Here is a 27,276-nt window from a genome sequence, read left to right as displayed (position 1 = left end):
AAAGAGGAAGCATGCTTTACAACCAGGGTTAAAATTGAAAATCAGAACCACAGAACCAGCCTCTACATTGCGACATCACGATATTAAAGGACAAACGTGACAATAATTTTAAGGCTGTGACACAAAGCGAAGGCGGCGGCAGTTCAAAGATCGTGCTGTAATTTCTTCCACACCTCAGCTCAAAAAGAGGCCAAAAGGCACCTGGGAGGCACAGAATTTTGAACTGTCTAACCCTCAGATATCACTTAAAAGGAAACTTTTATCTGAAGTCAAAAAGCCAAAGGGAAAGGATATGACTCAATCAATAGCAGGTTACTTAGCCCAGGACACAGCAGTATTTTGCAAACTAACTTGCCTAGAAGAGTTACTTTTCTAGGAACGAGATTTGAGCAAAGACTCCAAAACTAGTTCACTCAACTGGAGTGATCCGATACCAATTTCACAGGTTCACTTTTGCAGAAGTGAAGAGATGACCCATTATTCATTTAAAGAAAACCTTTCACTTGCTTCCCTCAGCCTTCTACAAATAATTTTACCATACTCTGGGATGGTAAACTCCGCACTAGCAACGCGCTATCACGGCATCTGCTAATTCTAAAACCTTCTCCACGCCGAACAGGAAGCCACACGAATACCTAGTATGGCACTGACATGACTTTGTCCCAAGTGAAAGAAGATGCAGTCTCTATTCAGGCTGAAAACAGTTTTCATAAAGCTAGCTGCAGCCAGACACGTGTCTTGAGGGCAGATAATGACTTTTAAGGTCATTTCTCAGTTACAGATTGAAGACCCATATTCCAAGGAGCTTCTGGGGTGTCGAACCAACAGCCTAGCCTGTAGCAGTGCTGGGTCCATTTCTTAACAGCCATAACTTATTTGAAGCACTGCTGGCAACGACTATTAAACCAGTTATGTTTAAGTTAAAACATTAAAAGAAATGCGACCTCACTGCAGACTTTATTTTCTAGATGTCATTGTTCTATAGCTGAGTTCATTCATTGCACAGAAGAAGAAGAAAGTAGCCGAATAAACGTCTTCCATCCATAGGACACTCTCTCCCATACTTTAGGACAGGCACAAAATTAAACTAAATAAATGTTTCCAAAACTTGTTTTCAAATACCCAGAGACATCCCTCTTTGGTTGAGGTGGTTTATTCCACTGATGCAACTGAGCTTTAGGCTAAAACTCCTAAAAACCTGGTAATTTAAGGCAATGGAGGCACTGAGTTTTCACTAGGAGTGGCCCAAACCACAGCACGAAGGAGAGAACATACTGTGCATTCTTGCTGCCTCACCGTATGTTTACAGGAGAAACTACAGGGGTATCAGAGGTGACTGGAGTCTCCACATCAGCCAACCCAAAAATCAGTCCTATAGAGCTGCTGGATCTCACACGCTGGCTTGATCAGAAGTTACATTTATTTTAAGAAGAATTCCCCTCCATTCCAACCTAGCTTTTAGGAATGCAAAAAATGAATATAAGGTAGAACTATGTTCTAACCATCACCAACATCATACCACAACAATGCAAAAATCACTGTGTTCCCCACACTGTTTTCTGCAAATCTAGCCGCTGATAATCTCTGTAAATTCTGCCGATGATTTACCAAGCAGTCCTTTGGTATTATAGTGACATGTGTCCAACGTCATCGTAATGGTTTGTTTGGGGGGGGTATCACCAGTCCGGTAACAAGCCGGACGGTTTGGAGTTTCCTCTCACTGAACTCGGTGCCATTGCTTCATGTTTACACCAGCGTCACTTTGCAAAGAAAAAGACCCTTAAATCCAAGAAGTGTTACAGCAAGAAGTGCTTGCTCCCTAAGACCAGTTCAGTATTCTGTAGCTTATCTTTGCCCTCTCACACTGACCAGTAAATTTGGGTTTTTCAATTTGTCTGAAGACAACAACCCAAATTATCACCACTCGAAAATAAACTCTGTATTTTCTGCTGAAAATTTATAACGTTCCTTGCACTGTAACTACTGAAATACTTTCAAGCAAAGTGAAGTTACGGCCTTAAAGAATATTACTAATGTCACATAGGGCCTAACCACTGAGACAGCATTAATGATTTGAGGAGGCGGATAGATTGCCATTCGATGCCATTGCCATGCGACTGGATGGAGAACGACCAGGCGTTCCATCCCCTGGTGCTAAAAATCACTTTAAATCAGAGTTAAAGATACGAAAAACACTATTATCAATCATGTTCTGAAAGGTATTAACCTAAGTTTTTAAGCTCTGAGATACTGATTTCTTTAATTCTGTAATAATACCCTCTAAACAATCTCTCCTGTGCACAATATATCTGACTGGTCACATTCAACATACACTGGAATACACATCCTTAGGTGATGTGCGTAATAAAGAACCGAGATACAGAGTGAAGTGATAGAATACAACAAAATGACTGTGCAAATTACTACAAAGGGAAATAATGCCTTCTGAGCAGAACACTTAATGTCATCACCATTCCATGATTAAGAACTGACCCATTTAACAAGAGGTATCAAAGCTGGTTTAGCTGTAAGCAGCTAAACCAACACAGGTTTAGCTAAGAGTATTTTTTTTTTCTTTTACGTTTTAAAACCAAACAGTTCTTATTCCCTTCATTCCTAACACAGCGCTGCAGAGAAGTCTCTGCAGCAACAGCAGCTTTGATATCTTCTGGTACTTGGAATAAAGTCCCAACAAGTTAACGGACAAACAAGAAATGCAGAAAACTTAGGATTAAACAGACAATAAATTACTGCATTCAAACGCTTCTTATACATGTCTTCAGCAAAGAACAAAATCCAAGTTCATTCTGAACCAGCTCATGAGTTTTGCCTGGGAACCTGTACCGCTCTCACCAAGACGGAGAGCTACCCAGTGTCTCCAAGGGGACATGTATCCCAGTGCCGGCTGATAAGCAGTGAAATGTGCATTTAGTCCAACTCTTCATTACCGCTGTATATTCTCACTGTCCAACTGTTTTCATCCACAAGCGGGTGGAGCTCCTGACCCTCGAAGACTGTGTTAAGAAGCTTTACCTTCTCTCTTCCACTGTGCCTGGCCACTCAGCATGTGCTCCACTGAATTCTTGGAAGAAAGAGACCCCAGCCTGGCTCCTCTGAGCGGGTAGCAACGGCTGTCACGCCTGGCTGTAAGGAGGCTGGCTTGCTAGTCAACTAGTTATCGACACACTGTTAGAGTCCAGTACTGACCATGTATCTGTGAAAATGGATTTAAAAATTGCAGCCATTTTGGGGCCTACTACTAAAACTTTTTACATAAAAATGTGGGCAGTTCAACAACAACTATAACAATTTACAAGATGGTGCCCACAAAGAGCGTACGTTCTCCGAAAAGAGCAAATTACAATAAATGGCAGTATTTTAATATGCTCTGAATTTATATACCCATGCCATGTGTCAATACATTTCCATGTCTGGAGAATTTAAAAGCAAATTGTTACTACTGTGCCCTCATTCTGAGCTGCTGGCAGAGAAGCCAACGAAGTAGAACAGTAATCCTGGTCTGGTTCTTGCTAGTAGTAGTGGGGCAGGGATGAAAAGACATCCATATCAGGTCTCTCTCACGTTGCACACTGGGGCCTGAGTTCTTGAAACAGTATGTCAGAAGATTAATCTTTAAATGGAAACAATTAGAAGAAAATGACATCTTCTTTGCTGGTATCATCTTGCACATGTAACAGGCTCGGCTGAGAGGTCACCAGGGTCTGAACGTGAACGTTATTGGGCTTGAATAGGTTCGCTGAGGCAGAAGAAAGTGCTTCTGGCTGAGCATCTGTAGGGCCATACAACTCTACAGAAAAAATGGAAGACGACATATTCATGACACTGCGCAGAGAGGCCAAGGAATTTCCATGGGCATGCAAGCTGGTTGAGACGTACCTGGCTGGAATGCAGTGGTCTGGCTGCTTGGGAGGACTGGACTTGCCGATCGTCGGCCTCTCAGGACACCCTCCTCCCGTCCAACAAGCCTGGGGGGAAGCAGCTGCTTCTGATCAACAGATGCTACAGAAAATATTTCACAAATTAGTATTTGAGGATAGCAGTACTTCACAAATTTCACTATTCCATGCTGGGGCCCACTGTACTGACATATTTGCATATCCAAGGAAGCTGCTATATCACAAGGAGCTTGGTGCTTCTGTTGCAAGTTACTTAAATTTTCTCTTCAGCTGTTTAGACCATGCATATTTTCTCTCCTCTTCCTTGAGGACTTCTAATTCAGTTACTAGCAGCCCCCGACAACCACAGATTTAAAACCTAGCGTTATAAAGCACAGTAGAGAAAAAAAAAAAATCTTTGTCCTTAGCATGCAAATAGCGATGGCTTTTTGTGCTACTTTTAACATGCAGAACTGTGATGAACTTTTGTCTCGGCTCTCCATCTGTCTCACAGCTGCTCAGCAGCAGAGTACATTGATTCTGGTGTTACGGCCTCTTAGTTTCTGAATTTCAGCAATAAAAGCAATTCATGAAACTGTTACTCTTGATCCAAAGAACTCTCAGTGCACATTCTTTACACGTCACAAAACCCAAATTCAATACACAGTATTTTGCCTCTGGTACGGAAAGTCTTGTTCCATTTTATTCTAAGATCTACATATGGGCATAACAAGCATGCATCCCACTAATGCTCATGAGACAACAGAGGCCAATATATTTGTGTTTTATACCTTTCATATAAATTCCAGAAAAACACCATTAAGTACATTTCCATTGCAGAGATCACTACATAAGAGCTGTTAAAAATAAACTTAGGGAGATGGGGTATTAGAGCTTTACTTTCCCATTTACCAGCATTTGGTATTCAGGGTAAGAGGATATTAGGTTTCATTTATGTGCAAAAACATAAGCAAGTCTGCAATTGTACTAAACTTTAGGCACAGCAGAGACAAATGTTCCTACAATGTGCAAAAGACTTTCCCCCTCCCCTCCCTAGACAGGTTTGGGTCTGAGTCTGCTACACTAGTGTAGGCCCAAGTGACGGGTAAGCTTGCCAACTCTGAATCCTACACAAAGCTAAAAAGACAATTTTGTAACTTAAAATTATAGGCCATTCTCTTAAGCTGGCAGTAAGGCTATTTTAAGTGGTAGAGGAAAAGTGGTTTTTACTGTGTCTGTCATTGGCAAAGATCATTACTTTAGTACCTAGCAGTTAGCAGCAGAAATGACACTACACCAGGGTGACTGTATTTTTACTTGCTTCTATTTCTGGCAAAATTAGCCCCCTTCCACTCTACAACACACACAGCATCTCAATTCTGGCCTGGAAGTCTGTACTTAATGACTGACTGGTGCTAAGAAAGGCATTACATTCAATGTCCTTACAACTCTGGACAGAGAGCAAGAAAATGTTAAGCCAGCCTCAAAACATCTCCCTCATGCAGAACAAGCAAACATTTGCTATCTTCCTTTAACACTACAGTTGGGCAAGAACTGCCTTTTCAACATTATCTCTTTGTGCTGTATTTCCAATTTAAATAGTATACATACGTAACTCCTAACTTAAGGATTGTAAGAGCCTACCAACTGCAGTAAGCACACTAACAATCTGTGGCCTATTAATTTCTGGGTTCCACACGGGTAGCCAGAGGTTTAAACTACAGTCATCTGTCTCCCTGTGATGCTGGCAGAGATCAGAAATGCATTTAAATACACTTACCTGAACTTTCTGTCCTATGAGATGCTTTGTTCTTCCCACTTTTCTCTTTGCTTCCTTTTGTAAAAGCGGCCAGCTTAGTAGGAATCTGCTGCTGGACTGCAGCCGGTTTCTGTATCTGATTAGTTGCGCTCAGGAGATGTATTGGCACTTCATTCTTCAGTGCAAGAACCGGACGATTCTCCAGGGTGGTACTGTCCCGACGAACCAAGTCTGGCCGTTCCAGGTAATCCATCCCGGAGACGCTCACTCTTACAGAGGTTTTCAAGATGGGTAGAGATGGTTCAGCCCCTTCTCCATTGAAGCTAACAGAATGACTCAGCATCTGGTTCTACGTGAGGAAAAAGGTATTCTAAGTCAAACAGGTATTTTCACCCTCTCAGATACAGTAAGGAGAGACCGCTCTCAACCCTGAAAACATAAAACAGTTTCTAGTGAAAAACACAAGAGATTAGACAAAGCCAAAGCACGCTGGCAAACAGAGGGAAGAGAAAGATTTTAAGTCCTTGAACACTGAAAGGAATCTCAGCAGCTCCAGACTGTTTGATATTGCACCTAACAAAAGAACACAAAAGCATACTGCATTAGGTGATTACAGGATGAACAGAAAGCAGGACTTTAAGACAGTAACAAATGAGGCAGTTTAATCAGACCCCAACCTTCACATTTTGAAACATTAAGAAATGTTTTTAGAAATCAACTAAATGTACAAAATGCTACCAACGTAGCACACCTTCTGCAATCACCTGCCCGCAATAGGGCAGTACCTGTATTTAAAAAAAATCCTCAGTCAGCCACGTTCAAAAATAACGTATTCTCTGTTTCTATCTTTTTAAAAAAAATATTCTCATTACCAATTGTCTGGGTGGAATCTCACAGACACTGGGGAACTGCTAAGCTCTGAGCTCCCTCACAGTAGCCATCACCAGCTACTTCAGATGATGGGTAAAGGAGCCCGCTAAGAAGCGAACATGGGTTAGTGCTGCTTCATTCAGAGGCAAGCAGGTTAACAGGAAATAAAACTCCACAAACACGAACTCCTCACCTGTCCCATTTCTGGGGAGAACGTGCCCGACACCGTGTTCTGCTTCTTCAGCTTCCTTAGCTGATCTAAACGCTCTTTCTCCTTCTCGACCGCTCTCTGAGCTTCCCGCAGTCTCTCTAGGTCATGCTGATACGCCTCTCGCTGCCTCTCGAGTTCTTCCTTCTCCTGGTTCAACTTCTCTCTCAGCTGCCGAGTCTCCTCTTCACGCTCCTGCAGCCGGGCTTCTGTGCTTTCAAATTCCCTCTGCTGCCGACCCCTTTCCCGTTCCAGGCGTTGCTGCTCCAGCTTCAGCTGGCTCTGAAGTTTCTGTACATTCATCAGTTCTTCTCTTTGCTTTTCAAAGTTCCGCTGTTTCTCCTGCTCTAGCAACAGATTGCCTCGTGTAGACTGCAGCCGGTATTGCTTCTCCCGGTCTACCATGGTGGCTCGTTGCATCTCAATGTAGCTGTCCTGCTGAGATATCACTGCCTGGAGGGGAAACGAGAAGTTCAGCATAAGACACATGGGTTCAAAAAACATGCACCGCTAAACAAAAGACAACAGCGTCTACCAGGTTAGAGACTTTTGTCTTCAAGAGCAGATCTAACTTCCAGCTTGGTCAGCCCATCGTGACTGACATGATACTAAGGATGGCGAAGCAATAAGTTACGCTTATGTATGCCAGAATTAATAGTTCTTGCACCTAGACTTATTACTCTGAATCCAATCAGTCAGAACATTGCTGATGACAAGGTTACAGTGAAAACGACTGATACATACACACATGTGTATATCAACAACAATTTTAAGAAGAAATGAGCACGGAGAGCAGATGGAGCTCAAAGTAGCAAAAGAATTGCATTTAAGTGAGAAGGAAAAAGGAAACAATTACTTAAGACAATAGATCTAACAATTCCTTCAAAATACCAGACACAGTGTTTGTTTCCTTGAGTCTCAGGTCTTAAATTCCGCACTTCACTCTAGCTTTAGGGGATATTTTCAAGGTAGCTCCTCTCCACACCTGCATAAATTTTATTACATTTAATGCCTAAAAAACCTCTTGGATAGTAAACAGTGGTTTACCTGAAGACTGAAGAGCAACTGTAACAGTGTTTGTATCCTTTGGACAAGCTGAAAAGGAGGGGAGTCAGGGGAGGAAAAAAGACATTAGACACTTGAACAGAGATCTATTTTGATGCATTAGACTTTTTTTTTTTTAAACAGCAAACACAATCAATGGTATCTGTACAAAAACATACACAATGGCAGCGTGGCTACAAGAGTATTCTAACACAGTAACAGCCAGCAGAGCAATATAGCGGCACGATGAATTTCAGTGTATTAATCCTTGCACAGATGTAAATCAGTGCCCAGCAAATCTCACTGGGATTCCACAGAGCAATCTTCATCTTCAGTTTTCTTCACATGAGCTATTTAATGATCATTTCCTCCTGTGCTCCAGCACACGTGTAACACTCACGGGAGATTCAGAGCCAAGTTTTATGAGGGAGCCGAGAACATGCAAACCCTCCAAAGATGTAGGAAAAATAGTTAGCCAGCTCTTTGAAATGCCTGTCTACATACCCAGAACCCATCTTTGTTTTCTAGCGGGACTTTTATCTTCGTATTCATAATGCGTTAGAGTCATAAGGTACAGGCTGTTAATGTGCTTGTGATTCCACAGACATTAAAAATACTGAGTTTTTTGGTGGGATTTTTTGTTTGTTTTTGTTTTTGCATGCTATTATTATTATATGGCTATTTTCCACTAGATTTCCTAACAGCAGAAGTAACATACCTGAGACTCTATGGTGGGTTGAAAACCACTGCTGTCATCCAGCCTTGTTACATCACTCTGTAAAAAAAGACAAAAACATCATCTGCGCTGGAGACACTTGTGGGCATTGGTAGTGCTGCAGAACAAGTTGGAACAGTTCATCTCATGAGGGAAGAGTGTTTACCGCTGGAGCAGAGATTGCTCCCAGACACTGAAGGACACATAGCAAAAATACTTTGAAATCAGAGGCCAGGCTGAAACAGTTGCCTGGTGATTAAAGTCAGTGTTAATGGTACAGCATCAAACAAACAAATATAAAACCAAATTACCATGCCTCTCAAGTGCCAAGCTATCAACTTGCCCCACAAAACATCCTTAATAGAGTCTAGTAATTTGACAGACAGAACTCTGCTGTAGTCTAGCCCTATCAGCTATTACGACTTTTAACTTTGCGAGACTTGTCCTGCACCACTATTACGAATTGGAACGTGGGGAAATGCATTTAAATCACGAATAAGCCCAACATACGGTTTGAGATCCTTCTTCTGCATCGGACGGGAGGTCATGGAGTTGCACATCTGAACTTACTGCAAGGCCTCTCCAGTCCCACTGTCTCTGGTCACCACCACTGTTCTTCCTGAAACTACCACCTGAAAGAAGAGTGCAGTATGAGCAGCTCACACCATGCACAGAGCCTGTGAAAACTCATTGCATAACAGCAAGCAGAAAAAAATGGTGACTTTGAAGTTAACCAATATGCAACAGCGTGGCTTATTCATGCTGATTCAAAGTGGAAGAGTAGACAACAGTGATGAGCAGGACTGCTCAAAAAAGTATAAAAACTTGAGAAGAGTGGGTTAGGATAAATAGGGAAAGTAAGTTCAAATTACGTTATACTATTTTAAGTGAAGCAACCACAATGCATGTATGAAAATGATCGTCTGCGGCTACCAGAATTGCAAGCTCATAACATGGAATACTTGTTAGTTATTCTAATTCTATTCTACTTGAATAGAAAAATTCTATTCAAAGCAGCACCACTGTAAGCATGGAAGGAGGTAGGGGGAGATGGAAACCATACTGTATAAAGTACCTATAGCATGACAGACCTATATAGTCTTTCAGAAACAACAGAAAGAATTCTAGAGATTAACCACCAGTGAAGTAAGCATCATTTTATTTTTCAATAAAAGCATGAAGCAAAAATGGAGATAAATAGTATCTATTATTTCCACTTATGCATTAATTAACTGAAAAAGCATCTGTGCCAAAGGACAATTTATATTATCTAAGGACTCGGCAACCCTTTAGTGACTGTGCAGATGCAAAAGAAAGTGGAAAAAGTTTTCATGATGCAATAATAAAAACAGGCTGCTGAATTCAGTTTTCCTAAGTTTTCAAGGTCAAGCTTTTTTTTTCCCCCCCAACAAAATTAAAATTCTGTGTGGAATTGTGGTAATTAAACAGTATGGGTTAAGGTAATGCCCCTAGCGTAACACCAACTGAGAGCTCTACTCTGCTCTCTAGTGTCGGCACCAGAAGCAAGAGATACAACATGCTAATACCGCATGCTAAGAAGTTTGCTCTTCTCCTCCTTTTAGAGCCCAGTGAAGCTTCCTTATATCATAGCGTCACTTAATTCATTGTTCTTATCTCATTCTCTGTACAGAGAAACACAGTGAAGAGCTAAGAAGCTCAGAAGACTGCTGAATGGTCCCCTTCTTACTTTTATTTGAAATTGAGGGACTACTGTCATATCCTCCAAAGGTCTCTGCTCTCCTGGGGAGTCCTGACCCAGAGCCATCTTCAGGCTGACAGGATCCATTGCCTAAGTGAGTGAAGATAAGGTTCTGGAGATTTTCAGCTAGGAAAGAGGAGAATGTGTCATGTAAACAGCCATGTCCAGGAAGCAAGACAAATGCATCATGCTAACAAGTTAAAAAAAAAATTTTTTTTCAATCATCAAGTACATGAAAAGATCTGGCAGTCTGAGAGGTTTCCTGCAGCACAGATGAGTTTTCCTTCGTGACTAGCTCTTTACAACAGGCTCTTTGTATTTCACATATAAAGATGACCTCTTCCTTGATTGCAAGTCAGATTATCAAGTCTTGAGTGTTTGCTTTTTATTCCCTCCCCGTCCCCCAAATAAAAATTATGTTTATGCTTATTTGCTTTCTAAATACACTATCTTTAGATAGGCTATTTTAATATATAACCCTCATATAGTATTACATTTCAGCATTGGTGTATTATTAGAGCACTTTGTTACCCATCTGAATAGACTCATGCTAAGACTCCACTGGTTGATTCTTAAAAACAAAAAAATCCAAGCTGTGGAGAAGGTCCTCTAGCTAAAAACACAGCTGCACTTTACCTATCTTGTAGATTGGTTCTGAGAATAAGGAAGTCTGAACAGCGTTACATAAAAGTTTTATGTTATTACAGGATGATTTTCAGGACCTGTGCTTAGATCCTATGCACTTATCCCCACCCCTGCATCTGAGCGAACGCGTACACGTTGCATTTACCTTCTGTCACTGCAGACTTCAAAATAGCCTCTCCTTGCAGATTTTCCGAGATATCCCCCCGAAGAAGTAGCCTAGATCGGGATCCTTGGGAATGGTCTTCAAACCCATTCATTTCAGACATTTCCAGATAAATCTGTTGCTTCTCTGTCAGACTTTGCATAATCAGGTCATCTTTCACGTTCAAACGCTCTAAAGGAAGAAACAAACTCAGTTCTGCCTTCCTAATCACTGTCAGAGTACAATGTTCAATTTGGAAGATTATTATTCATTTTATGGTCAGAGTATCAAATGCAGAGATATAACTAACAGTTAAGGGAAAAACTCATGGAGCATACAAAGCTTATTGGACTTATTTAACTTATGTATTTCTATATAATCTTGCACTACCTTGAAAGACTTATGAAGGAGAAACTTGATCACATTGTGTGATGAAAAAGCAAGACGGTCATAAATCACAAATGCCGCTGAGAAGCAGTTCATGGAATATATAACTAAGTCATTACCTTGAAAATCTTTTAACTTAGCAGCTCTCGCTTCAGCTAGCCTCCTCTCTGCTTCAGGCTCATTAAACGTTCCTCCTTCTTCATCAGGACAGCTGTACAAAGCGGAGACAGATACATGTTTGATTTTCACATTAGATAACTTAAAACCATCTCAGGATTCAACCTGAAGCTTCTGCCTAGGATTGGTTTATCTTGTGTGTCAATCTTCCTCCCTTACCCAAAGCCCTGTTGCATTTGACATCAGTGAACCAAATTTTTTGTTTACTTAAAAAAAAAAAAACACCAACAAAATAAAGTCTTTGGCTGTTTTTTAGTGCACCCTGTCCTCGGCACTGGTGAGGCCGCACCTCGAATCCTGTGTTCAGTGTTGGGCCCCTCACTACAAGAAGGACGTTGAGGTGCTGGAGCGTGTCCAGAGAGGGGCAATGAAGCTGGTGAGGGGTCTGGAACACAAGTCTGATGAGGAGCGGCTGAGGGAACTGGGGTTGTTCAGTCTGGAGGAGGCTGAGGGGAGCACTCATCGCTCTCTGCAACTACCTGAAAGGGGGTTGTGGCGACGTGGGTTTTGGTTTCTTCGCCCAAGTAGCTAGTGATAGGATGAGAGGAAATGGCCTCAAGTTGTGCCAGGGGAGGTTTAGATTGGATATTAGGAAAAATTTCTTCACCGAGAGAGTGATCAAGCATTGGAACAGGCTGCCCAGGGAGGAGGTGGAGACACCGTCACTGGAAAAATTCAAAAAATGTGTGGATGTGGCGCTTTGGGACATGGTTTACGGGGCATGGTGGTGTTGGGTTAACAGTTGGAACTGAGGATCTCGAAGGTCCTTTCCAACCTTGATGATTCTGTGATTCTTCCCAATGAACACGAACAGAATCGCACTTCAGTCTTACAAAGAAAGTTTAGGGATAGTCAAATGGATGTGTTTGACTATAAATTTACACCCATGAGTCCTGCAAAGAGAAGACAAATGAGCAAGAAATCAAGTCCTCCCACTCTCACTCATAATTTACCTTTCTACAGCTCTGCGGATGTGTGCCATCCAGGAATTCCTCTCCTCTTTCGAGCTTGTGTGAATTTCATACATTTCTGGTCCTTTTAAGGAAGCGCTGATTAAAAACATTGCCTTTTCCTCATTAGCTACCTCTCTTACAATCAACTTTTGCAATGAGATAACTGGTGGTTTAGAGTCCTGCAAAACAAAATATAACTTATTGCACTACATCGTATGCGTTCTTTAGGGTTTGTGCTTCCTAGCTCCCCTCGTCTTCCTACTTATATAGGGCCACCATGAGCCACAACATCACAACACTGTAACTTTATTGCTACGGCCTCTTCACATGAAACTTTTGACATTGTCGGGTTTTTTTACTCATCAACTATAGATCAAAACATAGAATGAAGAATATGTATTTCAAAAACAACAGGTGTTGGTACCTGATTGAATATTAAAGCACATATCAACTTAAACGCCTGAGAATTCCCACTAGGTCCTGGAAGTTAAGAACATGCTCAAAAATTTTACTCAAAAAGAGGCAAAAACAAAATTTGAAAAAGAAAACAAACCTTAATGACTTATGTGAAATGAAAGAGGAGAACAAAAGGAAGTGTTAGAAGGTCTAAGTTGGCAAGTTAGCTACAAAAGAAATATAACACAGAGGTGTTACAACAGGCCATCAGGCCCTGTGAATAATAAAACAAGGTGACAGATAGTATATTGTATAACAAAGGATTAACTGGATTAGCTGGCAGTCTTTGCAATGAATACAGGAGGGATATTGGTTACTAAAAACCTATCTATGCTTCACACAGCATAGGTCCAATATATGTAGCCTAGGAAGATCCTCCCCAGAAGAAAACAGCTCTTTGTAATGGCCGAACCTTCACAGCATGACCTAGAGTGACAATAAGAAAACTGAACTGTGAAGCAGACATCAGGAACACTAGGTTTTGCCAACCTCTGAGCAGCTGTACTACAACTCAAGCCATAAACAGAGGTCACTGCAAAAACAGAACCACTGAGCAGATCCATCTGCTCCTCTCACTTGCTTGATTTATCTATGGAGAAGTGATATCTACATTTCAAATATAAACCATATATATATACAAAGATGTAAACAATTGATCAGCCGGTAACTGTAGATCATGTTACTGGAAAGAAAAAACCCACCATGTAGCAGAGATCAGCTTTTGGGGACTGTGATAAGCAACTGTACGATATGTGCTCACAGAAAAGTTACTAGGGGACATATAACGCAGGGCATGACCTTGCCGTAAACAGCTATACTGACTAAGAATGCGTATGCATGCTCTTATTTCTTGTCAACAATGCTCTAGCTTTGATGTAAGCTACTCAGTTATCTCAAAGCAACCGGCATTCATACGGAAAACTGCCACAACAGTCGAGACATTACATTAACAGTCTGTTTTTCCCCCTCTGTGAACTTGCTCTTCTGCTCGTAGCTCAGATGCGTTTTGCAAAACAGGGCACAATTAGTCTATCAGAGTCAATGTCATAAAATGAACTATTGTTCAAAGATTCACCTAATGCTGTTCAAGAAGAAACAACTTCCAGCCATCCTGATTCGTGAAAGTATCCCCATTCTGTGCATTAGAAGAAGGGTAATTTGAAAAGCAGTTGCTTTTACAGCCCTGAGGTCACCAAAATAGCTTTTGCCATTAGAATTCAGGTCTAAAGTTAATGTCTTGAAAAAAAATACACCCAAGAAAACAATTACATAAAATAGTTTCTCTGTTACTGGTTCTATTACAGCCATAACTGAACTAGATGAGGACAAAATGTACACCATTAACTGCTCTGAGGATACCTGTGGAAACGCCCTAGAAGAGCAAGTGAATCCACTGAGTGTTCTAGAGTGCTGCAGTAATTACATGTGCATTTAATGCTTATTACATTTACTTCAGGAAAGTTCTCTGCCCCCAGCAAATCTTAGGGTACTGTGACTACGGTTACCACCCCGAAATGGAAGATTCTTTCCCTTCACATTAACAAACAGAAGCAGACCTTGCAAGTGCCTTGCAAAGCACAGTTCTAGCATGTGTAACATATATGACTTGTACAAAATAGCAGCCTAACAACTTTCAGTGACAGGGAAAGTCACAGCACAAGAAAAGGAGAAGCAGTGAACCTCAGAACACGCTCGGGGCATCAGAAAACCATAGGAGACGTAGCAGCTAGAACCGACTGATGCAAGGGAACACTATTTTGCACTAAGAGACAGCGGGAGGGATTCGACAAGTACCAGAACTGCTTCAGAAAAAGTGATTCTATAATAGTTGGCCAGTTTATTAACTTAATTTTCATTCTGAACATACCATAACAAGTATCTAACATCTCTAACTGTATTTCTTCTGTAGTTACTATTGCTTTCATAAATATTCTAAGTGCATGTATTAAATAAGGAGAGCAATACCTACCACTGATGCAAACGTGTATTTTTGGTCCTTTTCTTGCAAAAGCAACAGTACATCAGTTAACAGGACTGCCAGAATATCTACAGTAACAACAGAGAAAAAAAAAAAAAGCAGATTTTAAAGCAGAAGGACTGGGCCAGACTCAAAAATCACTTGACTGAAATTTCCTGTGGGTTGGGGAATAGCATGTCAACATTTGCAATATTGGGTCCGCTACTGCCTTCCGCTTGGGTTGTCCACAGACAGCTTGCAGTCGTGCAGAACCAGCATGATACAAATAGAGCCAAACCCACCTACATAAGCATCCTACACATTGATTCAAACACTCACGAGGGAACATGTCTCTCTCAACAGAAGACTCTTCTGGAACTGCAGACATTCACAGCACCACCTACTCTTGGCTGCATTTTATGTGCCATTGAAGCTTCTCCTTGAATATTTGAGCAATGAAGCTCTTAAAATACTCAGTGATGGACACCGTTTTGATTTTTTTGGCAAAACAGACCTTATGCAGAATGAAGGTGTCATGGGGTTGACACGACACAATTTTTCAAAGTGTGAACCACAGCTTGCACAAGATAATGCCTTTCCACAGAAGACTACGTCAGTATGACTCAAAGCTTTGTCAGCTATCTAAAGACCTCCCTCTTGAATTGGAAAGCAGATCAGACAGATAATAAGCAAACAGCATAAGGAACTTATACACCATTACAGAGATGCTTATTGGACAAGCCAAGAATAGAACAAGTGCTATTTCCTCCAATATCCTATTAAACAAGCAGGTTATTGTCATCTTATTTTATACTCAATCGATCAGTAATAAACAGTTACTAAAAAAAAAAAAAAAAAAAAAAAATCTTGTTTTCTAGTTGTACTTTTCCCCTTCCTGGTACTTTACCTTTGAGTCGCCCTGATGCAGCTTTCCAGTACAGCATCCCATCCAGTAGAAGCCGCCTCTGTCCCATGTCATCTTTCCGGAAGAAAAGCCCATTCTTGCATTTCCCAGATGATTTTAGCTCCATTTTATGCATAATCTCTTTCAGGCGCTGCCCCTTCTCACACTCGTTTACCATGGCATCTACATGAGTGATTGTGTCCTTAATTAAACTAAGGGCCTGGGTCAGCTCTTCATAATCCCTAGTTCCAGCTAAGAGAAAAGAGTAGCAATCGGTCACATTTTCAACTCTAGAATGCAAGATATGAGCCACCCAAACATATTTTAATATGAAGGTTCCATACTGAACATATAACAGTGTTTCCTAAGAGATTAGTTCAAAAATAAAATAAAATATCCTAAAGCTCTAAATATCTAATGAACTGACAGGCCTAACTACTCTGGCTTTGTGGTTGCAGACTTGAAACTGAATGCTGCTCTTGACCCTCTGATGAGGTGAGACTGATCTGGATCTGTATCTAGAATGGCATCTTCAGCTCACAAAGAAGTGAGAAAGCAGGTATAAGGCAGTACCAGCCTGTCCCTCCTTGTCCGAGAAAAGAACATGCAAAACACGGGAGAAAAAGGATCAGATGACAACTGTGAGGCTTCTAGGAAAGATTAAACAACCTACCTTCTGTGTTCTGAACAATACGTTCCACCAAGACTGGATATTTGGTGATGCGCTGCGTAACTAGAAGGATACACTCCTGAACACCAAGTCTCCTCACAATGGAACAGTTGCCTATTTTCTAGAAGACAAAACAGACCCATCACATCCATTGTATATATTTGCTCTTCTAAATCCTTCACCTCTCCATTCACACATTTTCTGTCTCGAAACATTTTTGTACAATTAGGCATAGTACCACAAAGTTAGCTGCACTCTTTCGCTAAAGCAAAACTCCTGATAACATAAAAAAGTTGCTTTTATCACTAGAAAAACATTTTAGCTATTATTCTCAACTACGGTTAACTAAAACTGGAGCCAAGCAGAGAAAGTTCCAAATCTGAACTGTTTGACTACCTATTTGCTAACTGATTGCCTTTTATAATAGGATCGGTCCTTAAATACATAGAAAAGTACTATATTTTTAAAACCAGAACCAACCACCTAAGAGCCAAATTAGGTCAATAATGAATAAACTAAGTGTGTATTTTACCACCGTATGTTCACCAGTAGGCTGATGTATAGAAACACATTTCTGTTTAGAAAGGGAAGACTGTAAAGCATCAAAATCCCACTAGTTAGCCTGACTGCAGGTACAGAACAATCCTGACAGCAGAATACAGCACCAAGCTCCTTCTTTACAGGGACTGAGGCTATATATGTTAATACTCTGGTCGCCTATTTAGTTCCTTGAAAGTAAAGGGTTCTCACTTTTAAAAACACTTGGTTAAGAAAAGCTACAAGTCTAGAGCTATGTTGGAAAGTTTGCACAGTATCACTTACTGACGACTGGAAAATGAGAATGCTTAGGACTGGGCAATGCCATCTGAGACTCAGGTTACAGGTTTCCACTTCGGCCGTGTCTCTTCAGCCCTTCCTATTAATTGCACATTACAGTACAGAGCAGACAAGCAAACAGCCCTGAAGCCAATCTTCTAGTTTTGGCAAGATGACATAGTAGGCAAAACTTGACTGAGAGTACCTGCTTTTTCTGCAGTAGTTCATCAACAGCATTTATCATTGATTTAGTTTATTATCAAGCCAATTTAGCAAGATGGCCACACAGCAGGGCAGTCAGTGACAGAGCCATGAATAGAACAAATGCCCTGTTCCCCAGTCCTACATGCTCTCAAGAGCCTGCCTCAAATTTAACAACTGCTAGTTGTGGCTTTGTGTCCAAAAAGCTCAAAAGATCTAAAATACAAGAGGCTCACAACTCATCAAATAACGAGAATATGCCTCTAACCCTGCTCATTCAAATTTAAGAGACCTTCAAGTACAAAATAAAACCTATTTTGTAGGTAAAGTGTATTTTGTGAGACTTCTGGATGTCGTTTACCTTTATTAAGTTTTGGAACTTCTTGTTGCTCTGGAGCAGGTCTTTATAGTGACTAACAGCTTCATTGTGCCCGCAACAGAACACACCGTATTTTTCTTTCATTCTCTCCCCATTTTCACCTGAAAACTAATTGGAAATACAAGAATGAAAGACATGAATCATTAAGAGTAAACCTACCTCCACTGCAAGACCCAGGTATAACATGGTTTTATGGTAACGGATTTCTGAGACATTTCTTCAATATTTCAATTTCTTCTGTACCAGACATGACAGATTTATGCACTGTGACATCTGAGAGCTTGGAATACCACAAGATAACCAAATATTAAATGATGGTTGTCATTATGAGAATTTTTAAAAGGATTTCTAGGCCTCTGCTCTTAAAAAAGACTGAGGACTGTAAAAGGTGAGGGGCAGAAAAGGGTTGTGGCATATGAAAGAAACTGTGTCCACTCCATACTGGAAGGAGTGCTAAAGTTAAGAGAAGCTCTAATCGGTTTAAAGAATCTTTATTGTATTTTTTAAAAGGTCAGAACCACAAAGCTTGGCATTAAATGCAGGAGAGCCATGTTTGGGATGGACACCAGGTATATGTTACTTTACTTTTGGAACAGATGAACAATAGAACCAAACCATCTGCAGTGGCATATCCCACAACATGCATATGCACGTCCCCAGAGAACATTCAATGAACATGTCATATTGTTTGTGACCAGGTATTTTCCTGGGAGTCATGCTCCCACATTACTCTGGGAAGATAATCTTCAACCCAGTATTAAATCAAGCTTTACATAACATAACTTCAACCTCACAGTTAGCTTTTTAGAAATTTAACAGTGTCAACAACATTGGTAGAATTTAATTCACACCTGTTTTACCAAGAGGTCTCCAATGTTCTGGATTATATAATTTCGGTCACTGCCTTCTTCCAAGGATTCCTTTCGTCGCTCTTTTAACTGGAGCAGAAATTGCCCATGCATGTCCAGCAGCTCATCCACGCAGGGGAAGAGCTTGTTGATGACTGCATTGGGGAACTGCAGTTCCTCTCTCATGGCTTTGGAGTATACCTTCAGCATTATTTTCAGTGTCCTAACATGGTGCATTTCAGTCTGCATTAGTTCTGGTCAAGGGGAAACAAAAAAAAAAGTCACAAGTAATTTATATGCTGTGCAGTGACTAATGAGATACAAAAGAGCAGGCTCCGCAAGCCACCATTTTTTGCACCACCTTCTTCTTCACCACAATCTTTGCATCACGGATGTGAAGCTCCTAAATTTGCCCTGTTAATCTCCCAACCAAACAGTGACTGACTCGACTTACTTAACGACATCTCCCAGTTGCAGTTGAGCTAATTGTATAGTTGGGCTTTGCTGCTTACACAGTAAGGCATACTGAAAACTATGGGTTGCTTAAAATTAAGCATCCTTCATTAATAGGAAGACTTATGCACACTAAGACAGGTAACAGACTTGAAAATCTTCACTCAATTTTAGTTTTCAAGCTCAACTCAAAGTGGGAGCCAATAAAAATAATTATTTCTGCTTTGTGTCAAAACAGTGGCACTATGAAATAGAAAAAGTTATAAGAATAACAAAAATAACAAAAAATTCTTACCATAAATGACATCTTGCCTTTTTATAACGTCTTTCTTTTGCCTTTTTGCATAAGACTGTTCCACTGCAACACTCCAAGACTCTGCCTCAAACTCATGAGCATCGGTTTCTATTTCACTTCGGAGGGATACAGAATATGCATCTAGACCGAAAGGACATGCAATTTCAGTTATTATTGTTTCCCATCACATCTGTCATTGCCATCATTAACAACAAAAGTGAAAATATCTCAGTGCTGCTTTAAGACTGTGTGAAAAATTGCATAAAAATCCTGAAAAGCACAGAAATCCCATACCTTCCAGAAAAATGGAGTCTGCTGTTGAAGGTGCAAGCGAGACCACATCATCTGAAGTCTGCTTAAATTTTATAAAGCCCGAATCCCCTTCATCCATGTCTCCTGAAATTAGTCTAAATAGCCAAAGAAATTAGACCAAGGGACCAAACAGAACATGAACATTTTTTAAAGTTGCTTGACCAAAAAGAAAAATATCCAACTACTTTACCAAACATCTTTCCTAAACGATAGTGCAATTAACTTAAAATAAATATATAACAGCTATCATTAGACTCCAACTTTAAACAGTCAAATCAATTTAGGAACTCCATCACTGAAATATTAACAGTTTTAATTAGAGCAGCATGAACAAATATGCAACTTCTGGTATGACATTTTAAAAAGACATCACCTGGTGACAAGCCACAGCTAGTTCAGAGTACAAAGGGCACTTTCACTGAGAAGGCAGCATAACTGTGGCACATAAAAAGTAAGCAGCTACTTAAAACAGCAGATAGCTTTGAATTTGTCTACTACTTTAATCAAGGTATCCTGCAACTTAAAACACTGCTGTCTCCTACGCTAGTCAGAAGTAACACAACCTAGAATAACTGAACTCAGAAGAGATTACTGAATTTCAACAAGTCTGGAGACAAATATAGCCACGAAAACCATAATCTAGGCAGAGTTACTCAAATACTGCCCTATTTTATATGGTATCTTTAATGACATAGTACAGAGGGAATAAAGACAAGGTGATTTAAATAAAAAAAAGCTTACTGCTCAGGGAAATGAATTTCAGCATTAAAAGCTCGATAAATCTTTTTTGAGCTTGAAAGCCAATGTGAGTTCTTGCTTTAGTTCTGTAATTGTTTTTCTTTTCACATGGCGGGGCGGGGGGCAGGCAACAGAAGATAGTGAATTAGAAGAGAAGCAGCTTGCTTACCCAAATTTATTAACAGCTCCAGCAGTATTCAATGAAGACTGAGAATTTCCTCTTTGGGCGATAGTCATACCGAGATTCCGTGAGAGTACTGGGGTGCCATCCGGTCCCAGGAGAAGACTTCGGGGCTGCTCCTTCAAAGAAGCGGCTAGAGAGGCAAAAATTGAATTGGTACTCAGAAAATGAGGCGTACACTGCAGATCGCCTGCTCTCAAACCTCTCTCTGAATGCGGACGGAGAACAGACAGGATCTTGGATGTCAAGAGCTCATTGTCCAAAAAAACATTCTCATTCCATTTTCTTGAAAAGGAACCACAAAAAGACAGCTCAGGATGAGCTGGAATTGTATTGCTTCTGCCGCTGCTTTTTGAATTTGTATTCCCCATGCTCGCTACTGGCTGCCCTCAGACTTGGCACAGTAAAGTGGCCCCAGAGATGCACTGTTTTTATACTACCTGTGATCCTTCTAGAAATGTAAAGCTGCCACTTAACTTACTGTATTGGCTAAATCAGCAGGTCTGAAGTGCAGGAAATTGGTCCCTACTGTGCCCATTTAGTGTGGAAATTGCAAAGTATCTTCTCCTTTAGTAAAACACCAGAACCTACACACAATTATTCACACTCTACCGTATAAGGGCACAGAACATTTCATGGCAAACAAGAAAAATCCGAGATCACATAAAAACCACAAGTTCTTTGCAATGCTTATTGCTACACAGTGATTTATATCTGCATGCACACACACTGAACGTAATAGATACCAGAGCTAAATTTAATTTTAATACTGCAGCATTTTAATGCTTTTTAAATCTAGACAGACTGCGAACTGGAAAGATATTTAAAACTTTAATCACTATTACACAATACATGGAAGCCTGTAATAGACTTATAAAAAATGGATACAATTATTTAGCACTAACGTCTCTAATGAATGATAAGGAACAGGAGACAAAATACATCCTTTTAAAAAAGGATCTTCAGGGAAATCAAAGATGAAGAATCAGCCAGACAATCTTTAAAACTTATCACTGACAAGGTCTGCAGATGCCCTTTTTTCAAAGTGCTTTTAAGGACACAGGAGCGGAAGAGATCTCATGGATCCCTGAACCCAGGACTCTGCCTTTGGAAGGAAGCTGGGAGGCTGCTTCAGGACCATGCTGTTGTAGCAGTTCCCAGGCAAGGTTTATGCATCACCAATTTACAACTTTCCTCGTAAAAACACTGGTGTCTACCCATCCCCAAAAGTTCCCCTTTCTTAGTCTGTGCTCCTCAGCGTACGTCCGCTAACAATCATCACTCCTGCCTTGCTCAACCAAACACTGCTAAACCAAGGTATTCATGCTGCTTCTCATAAAACAGGTTTTTCTACATTTCTTGATATCTCATAGTCTACATCGCCTTGTCTCTCATTTCATCTTCCTTCAAACAGTTGACTAGGATCGTATTAGGGCTGCAGGGGAAGTTTCGTCAATGACACTTAACAGAAGTTATATTGCCGCATCTTTTCCTGCTGGAAATCCCTTTCCCAATACCTGCTGGGGTTTGAAATCTCTTGGCTACACAGAGAGTGCATTCTCAGGCTACAACAAACTGGGTAACTGAGTCCTCTTCCATCATCTCCAAGCGATGAGCTCCAAGCCCACTGTCCCAAAAGAGGAGACTAATATATACTATATACCAATATATACTCAATACATACTATATACTAATATCTAGCTAATATATGCTAATATCTATTCTTAAGCAAAGGCTTAGTAATAAATGCCGTCCCATTTCCATCTGGGGAAGTATTAAAATCATCAGCCATCAAGTTCTCTTTCTGCGCTCCACAAGCCAAGAACATGAAGTTCTGTTTCGCAGCGGTAGGCGAAATCTAGAAATCTCCAGAGGCAAAACATGGGGAGAGGGATGGGGGGACACAACCAACACAGTTTGTACCTTTCTCAAAATGTATTTCCCTTTTATGTTGATGCAATCCCTTCGGCCTTTTTTGCCAGGCATTGCAGTCTGCAGCGTTACACTGTGGGTAAAGACGTACAATGCCCGTGCTATTAGCTGTTCCTTTTAACTTTCAGCTTCTGCTTTTGGCCATGGAAAATAAGAACTGGCTGCCTCGCAGAGTCTGCAGCAACCAAAAGCCATTTTCTGAGTTCAATTAGCACTGTCTGCACACTGCTGAGAGTCCGTATCGATCGCTGGGAACCTATCACACCAGACCAGACTGTATACCACAGAGCTGTTTCAACGACAAGCCCTACAGCCGACTTTTCCTATTTTCTTTATTCCTTATTGCTTCCTATTTTAGCCTCTGCACTTCCCCCTAAATGCACAAAGCCGTTCTCGGTAATGCAAGCAGCCACTTATCTTCTTATAACAATTATTCCCTTTGCACGACCTCTTGATAAGAATCATTTCATAAAGAAATACACCTTGCAATGCAAGTCGACTGACACCTAACAAAAACCTATGAACCACACATAGCAATACTCGGACACGCATGTCAACTGTGTTTCTTACAGCCACCAAAGTAACCAGATGGACCAACTGCAAGGCAGAAAATAATTCTGCTCTAGTCACGGGCAATCATCTGAGAGTCAAGAGTTCTGTTAATGTAGACCTCGTAATGGCTACAAAATAAAACGCCATTTCAATCATACACCTGTGGCTGCAATGGTCTCCTCCAGCAGCAAAAAGCTATTTCAAAGCCCATGCTGCAATAGAGCTGTTCTTTCCTTCTTGTTTTTTTTCCTCCCAGATCCCTTCTCCTACTTTGTTTCAAAGATTTATGTTCAGACCATTAGTACTAGCTTGTCTGAGAGATTTCTAGCAACCACTAGCTGCAGGCAAGTTTTAAATAGACAATTATGAAAATCTGATGTAAAACAAAGTTCACAGTTCTAGTCTTTTCAGGAGGTCAGAGAATAGACAATCAATGAAAAACTAGCTTATTGATCTCTTTTCACCATGATATTTTGAGGTTACACAGCAAGAAGGTATAAAGAAAAATAAAAAGATAAAAAGATAAAAACACACAGGAGATTGCCCGGAGCCTCTAAGCCATTCCCAATAGAAAAAAAAATGAAGCCATCTTATTAAAAGAGACCTTTTCTATACTTCAATAACACACTGTGTATAGCCTTTAAAACATATTAAAGAAAAAAATACAATTGAACAGATAAGCCTTGAGCACAGAAATCATTCTTTAGTACAAACCTGGGGAAATGCACTGGGGTGAACTTTGTGGAGATCCAGAAGGTCTGTGCTGCAAATCTTTCTGCTATAGAAAAAAATACAATATCCTTACACATACAGACCAAACTTTCAGTCCAAAATGAATCCTATTTTTCCTATCAGGTAGCACTAATTGTAAGTGAAGCTGTATACTTAAAGTAGAAAAGATTTGACACAGTAACAGTTTTGAATTTTTCACATGCCAGAAGAATGGCGTATAGACATTAACGCTTCGTATAAAAATCTGATCAAGTATAAACCAGGCTGAAATAGAACCAAAAATGAAGTTACAGCTGAATTAAAGCAATGATAAAAAATAATTTGTTAAATGAAAGCAATCCCTTTATGTAAACAGTCTTCACCTACCCTTTGTTGCCATTTAGTTTACTGCAATACTAACTAAACTAACCCAGCCAGTTTCAACCAAAATTTAGACTGCCCATTTAAAATTCCATCTTCGGTAATCTGTACAATTTTCTTGTTCTTACAACACTAGGGTATTACAACTCATGGAGATACAATTTATCTGAGATGCAAAGAAATCAAATGAGTAATACAGTCTGTACGAAATGGCTTTTTGGGAGTCTCGCTTCACTTTGAGGATCTCATTTTTGACTTCACTCCCCATATCATTACGTGCCGCTGTTCCCTCTTTGCTCTCTTCAGGAGTGGTTTGTAAGGGCTGATTCAACCATGAAAGTTTGGCAGATGGTAAAGAGTGGAAATGAAAGCATCAGAGCAAGTGAATTTTTTGTAGGTTTAAAAGGAAAATGCACAATGCCTCGAGAAATTTAAAAGTATATATCAAAACCCCCACAAGAACATTTCTGCCCTCAAAAGTTACATTCTAAATCACCGATGACTGAAAGCACTTCCTCTAACCTCTAATTGCCCAGGTTTGAGCTGTTCTGCTCTCTCTTTTGCCCCTCATGGTACTCCCTAATCTGCTATCAGTCTCTGAAATCATCGACACTTGCAGGTTAAAACAAACTAAAACTCCCTCAAGTATAATTAGTTGTAAGGAGGAGGAAATGATTTTCAAAACCAATACCAGAATAAAAAAAAAAACCCGAGACACAGACAGCCTTCTGAAACCAACCTGTGACCTTACATGCAATCACAGCACCATGGTCACACAGATAAAAAATGAACAGCTTAGCAACGTATAAAGTTCACCACAGTTCAAAAATGGAATCAATTTTTCTGCATTGCTCAGCTTATAAATAATATGCAACTATTCTAACCAAATTCCATCAGCTTTGAGATGGCACAACCTGTTAAAATACAGTGGCATAAAATTCAGAGGTACCATCTAATGCAATTATGTTCCCCCAAAAAGTGATGGGTTTGAGCATTCTTATAAGGGTTAGTCACAGTTCTGACAGACACAAGCAATGGCAAGTAATTTTAAGTAGAGCAGTAAGACATTTCACTTTATTTTCCCTACATACATTGTCATAAATAACTACAATGACAAGTTAATAACTCTTTGATGTCTTGAAGATGTAAGGCAAGATTCTGTACTGATGTAAATTAACACACTCGCACTAAGTTAAACATACTATGTCAAGCACTGTTATTATAAAAGGAGAACAAATTTTAAAACCCACCTTGGGTCTGATGCTGCTGCATTCAGACAGTAAACTCTTGCAGTTCTTATGGACATTCACTGCACAATCTGAAACACACACAAAGAAGTCTTAAATTATTCTTGTCATTCCCATCTAGGGAAAGGAAGAGCGACACACAAAAGATCTTAATTTTGGAAGAGATGCAGAGTAAGCTCAGGTGTTTCAGCGAGCATCCTTGTTGTGCACGTTCTGTTCTTGATTTTACACCAAATACTCAAGCTTTTTCAGTTTTTTCAGATAATTGATCAGTGATAATGACAAGCACAAAGAGACGCTACTGAATGCGCTGACAGCGTTCTGCCTGATCTCCACTCAACCAGAGCACCGCTCCCCTCATATTTGCAAAGGCTATTTCCACGTCTCAATTCAAAATTGATACCATTCAAAAAGGCAGCAATTTATTTGGCTCCATAGGAATAGCTGCCTTTCGGCATAGAGTATTAGTAGGAGCTGGACTAACTACAGGAAAGTTTAAGACACACCACAGAGGCATCAGAGTACTACCACCACCAGGGCACTACCACTTTCCTAGCTTCACAAAGGAACTGTTTCCAGACAAAAGAACTAAAGCAACCCTCTCTCACCCAAAAGGCATAAAACCATTAATAGCATAGTAAAGGCCAATTTCTTTTTTTCCATATAAGAAATACTGCTTGAGAAAACAAGACGACAACTGGTAGTGTCAAAGGTTTTCTGCAGTCTTTCTGCCCATCCATAAAATAAGATCCTTCTTCAAAAGCAGACACAGGACACTGGCAACTAAGACAGTAAAGGAAATCAGGATTTGTTTCTTCCCTTACGTTTCAGGCACGCCTGTTAAAAGAGAGACAGAACAAAACTGGGAAGATGAACGCTCTATCTGCTAGAGAAAAGCCTGTTTATGTTTAAAGCACAGAGGAAAAACTATTTCAGGTCTCTTCATTCAAACAGAACCATCACCCACGCCTGGCGCCAAGACTGGCGATCTGCTTGAAGGCTCCTGGCTAACATAAAGAAATGCTCACTTTTAAGTGTTTTCCATAATTACAGTTAAACTCTGAGAAGAGGAGGAAAACGCTTACTTGGCCTTACACACAAATAAATTAATAAAGATATAAAAACAAGACTGAGAGAAAGACTGAGTGCACAGCCCTGAACGATGCTTACGTGTTATGCAACTTGTACAAGTGTGGCAAATAACGGCAGAATGCTGCGCTTTGAGCGCCTGCCACACACGAACTTTCCACGAAAACAATCACCTCCCACAACTTCTCTCTTATTTGTGATATTTCTACCAATACCGTACCCCATCAACAAAACAAAAGGCACTATATCTAAGTTCATATGTACGTACCTCTGCAAATGTATGATAAAAATGTATCAAAACTATTCACTTGCTAAAACTAATAAAGGATAACAAATATATGAGCTATTGTGGCTATTTTGGCCTCCACCTCTCTCCAGAAAATGAAGAGCTTGTTAAAAGACATGCCACAACAATGACGAACCAGTTGACAATAGAAACCCTTTTCCTCCTGAGACAAAGGAGCAAACCTTAGGCCAAAAATCACCACACAAAAGGAAATAGAAAAAATTCTCCATGACATCAGGCTGTGCTGGATTTGAGTCTAGCTTAGGGACGGGTTCCCTTCGGGGCAGAACAGGCACACCGACGGCGGGAAGTGTTCATACAGCCACTGCGCTCCCACGCGGCCCCGCGGCAT

The 27,276-nt window shown here is 40.4% G+C and overlaps 1 protein-coding gene across 1 annotated transcript; it reads right to left on the bottom strand.

Annotated features, from left to right (window-relative positions):
• Nucleotides 1-3,254: 3,254 nt before the first annotated feature.
• ARHGEF18 (Rho/Rac guanine nucleotide exchange factor (GEF) 18) lies at nucleotides 3,255-27,276 on the bottom strand. The gene is made up of 23 exons (XM_010292449.1): nucleotides 27,223-27,276; nucleotides 26,374-26,386; nucleotides 25,553-25,620; nucleotides 23,925-23,988; nucleotides 20,715-20,859; nucleotides 19,790-19,902; nucleotides 19,496-19,636; nucleotides 18,751-19,001; nucleotides 17,882-18,007; nucleotides 16,507-16,624; nucleotides 15,837-16,085; nucleotides 14,942-15,018; nucleotides 12,517-12,695; nucleotides 11,506-11,597; nucleotides 11,003-11,191; nucleotides 10,201-10,338; nucleotides 9,003-9,124; nucleotides 8,496-8,552; nucleotides 7,781-7,828; nucleotides 6,719-7,186; nucleotides 5,677-6,004; nucleotides 3,898-4,020; nucleotides 3,255-3,808 (listed from the first exon to the last, which is right to left on the bottom strand). The coding sequence occupies exons 1-23, from the start codon at nucleotides 27,274-27,276 to the stop codon at nucleotides 3,648-3,650; spliced, it is 3,324 nt and encodes a 1,107-aa protein (XP_010290751.1). The 3' UTR covers nucleotides 3,255-3,647.

This window comes from Phaethon lepturus, unplaced genomic scaffold (genome assembly GCF_000687285.1).
Source record: "Phaethon lepturus isolate BGI_N335 unplaced genomic scaffold, ASM68728v1 scaffold47828, whole genome shotgun sequence".
Taxonomy (NCBI): domain Eukaryota; kingdom Metazoa; phylum Chordata; class Aves; order Phaethontiformes; family Phaethontidae; genus Phaethon; species Phaethon lepturus.
Note: the sequence above shows the minus strand (reverse complement) of the source record. Positions and strands in the feature narration are given on the sequence as shown.

Coding starts and splice junctions, on each gene's coding strand:
- ARHGEF18 (XM_010292449.1), bottom strand. CDS start 27,276: ATGCCGCGGGGCCGCGTGGGAGCGCAGTGGCTGTATGAACACTTCCCG. Junction 20,860..23,924: donor ACCCCAGTGCATTTCCCCAG/GTTTGTACTAAA, acceptor TTGCCTCTCTAG/CCGCTTCTTTGAAGGAGCAG. Junction 19,002..19,495: donor AAGGCAAGATGTCATTTATG/GTAAGAATTTTT, acceptor CCCCTTGACCAG/AACTAATGCAGACTGAAATG.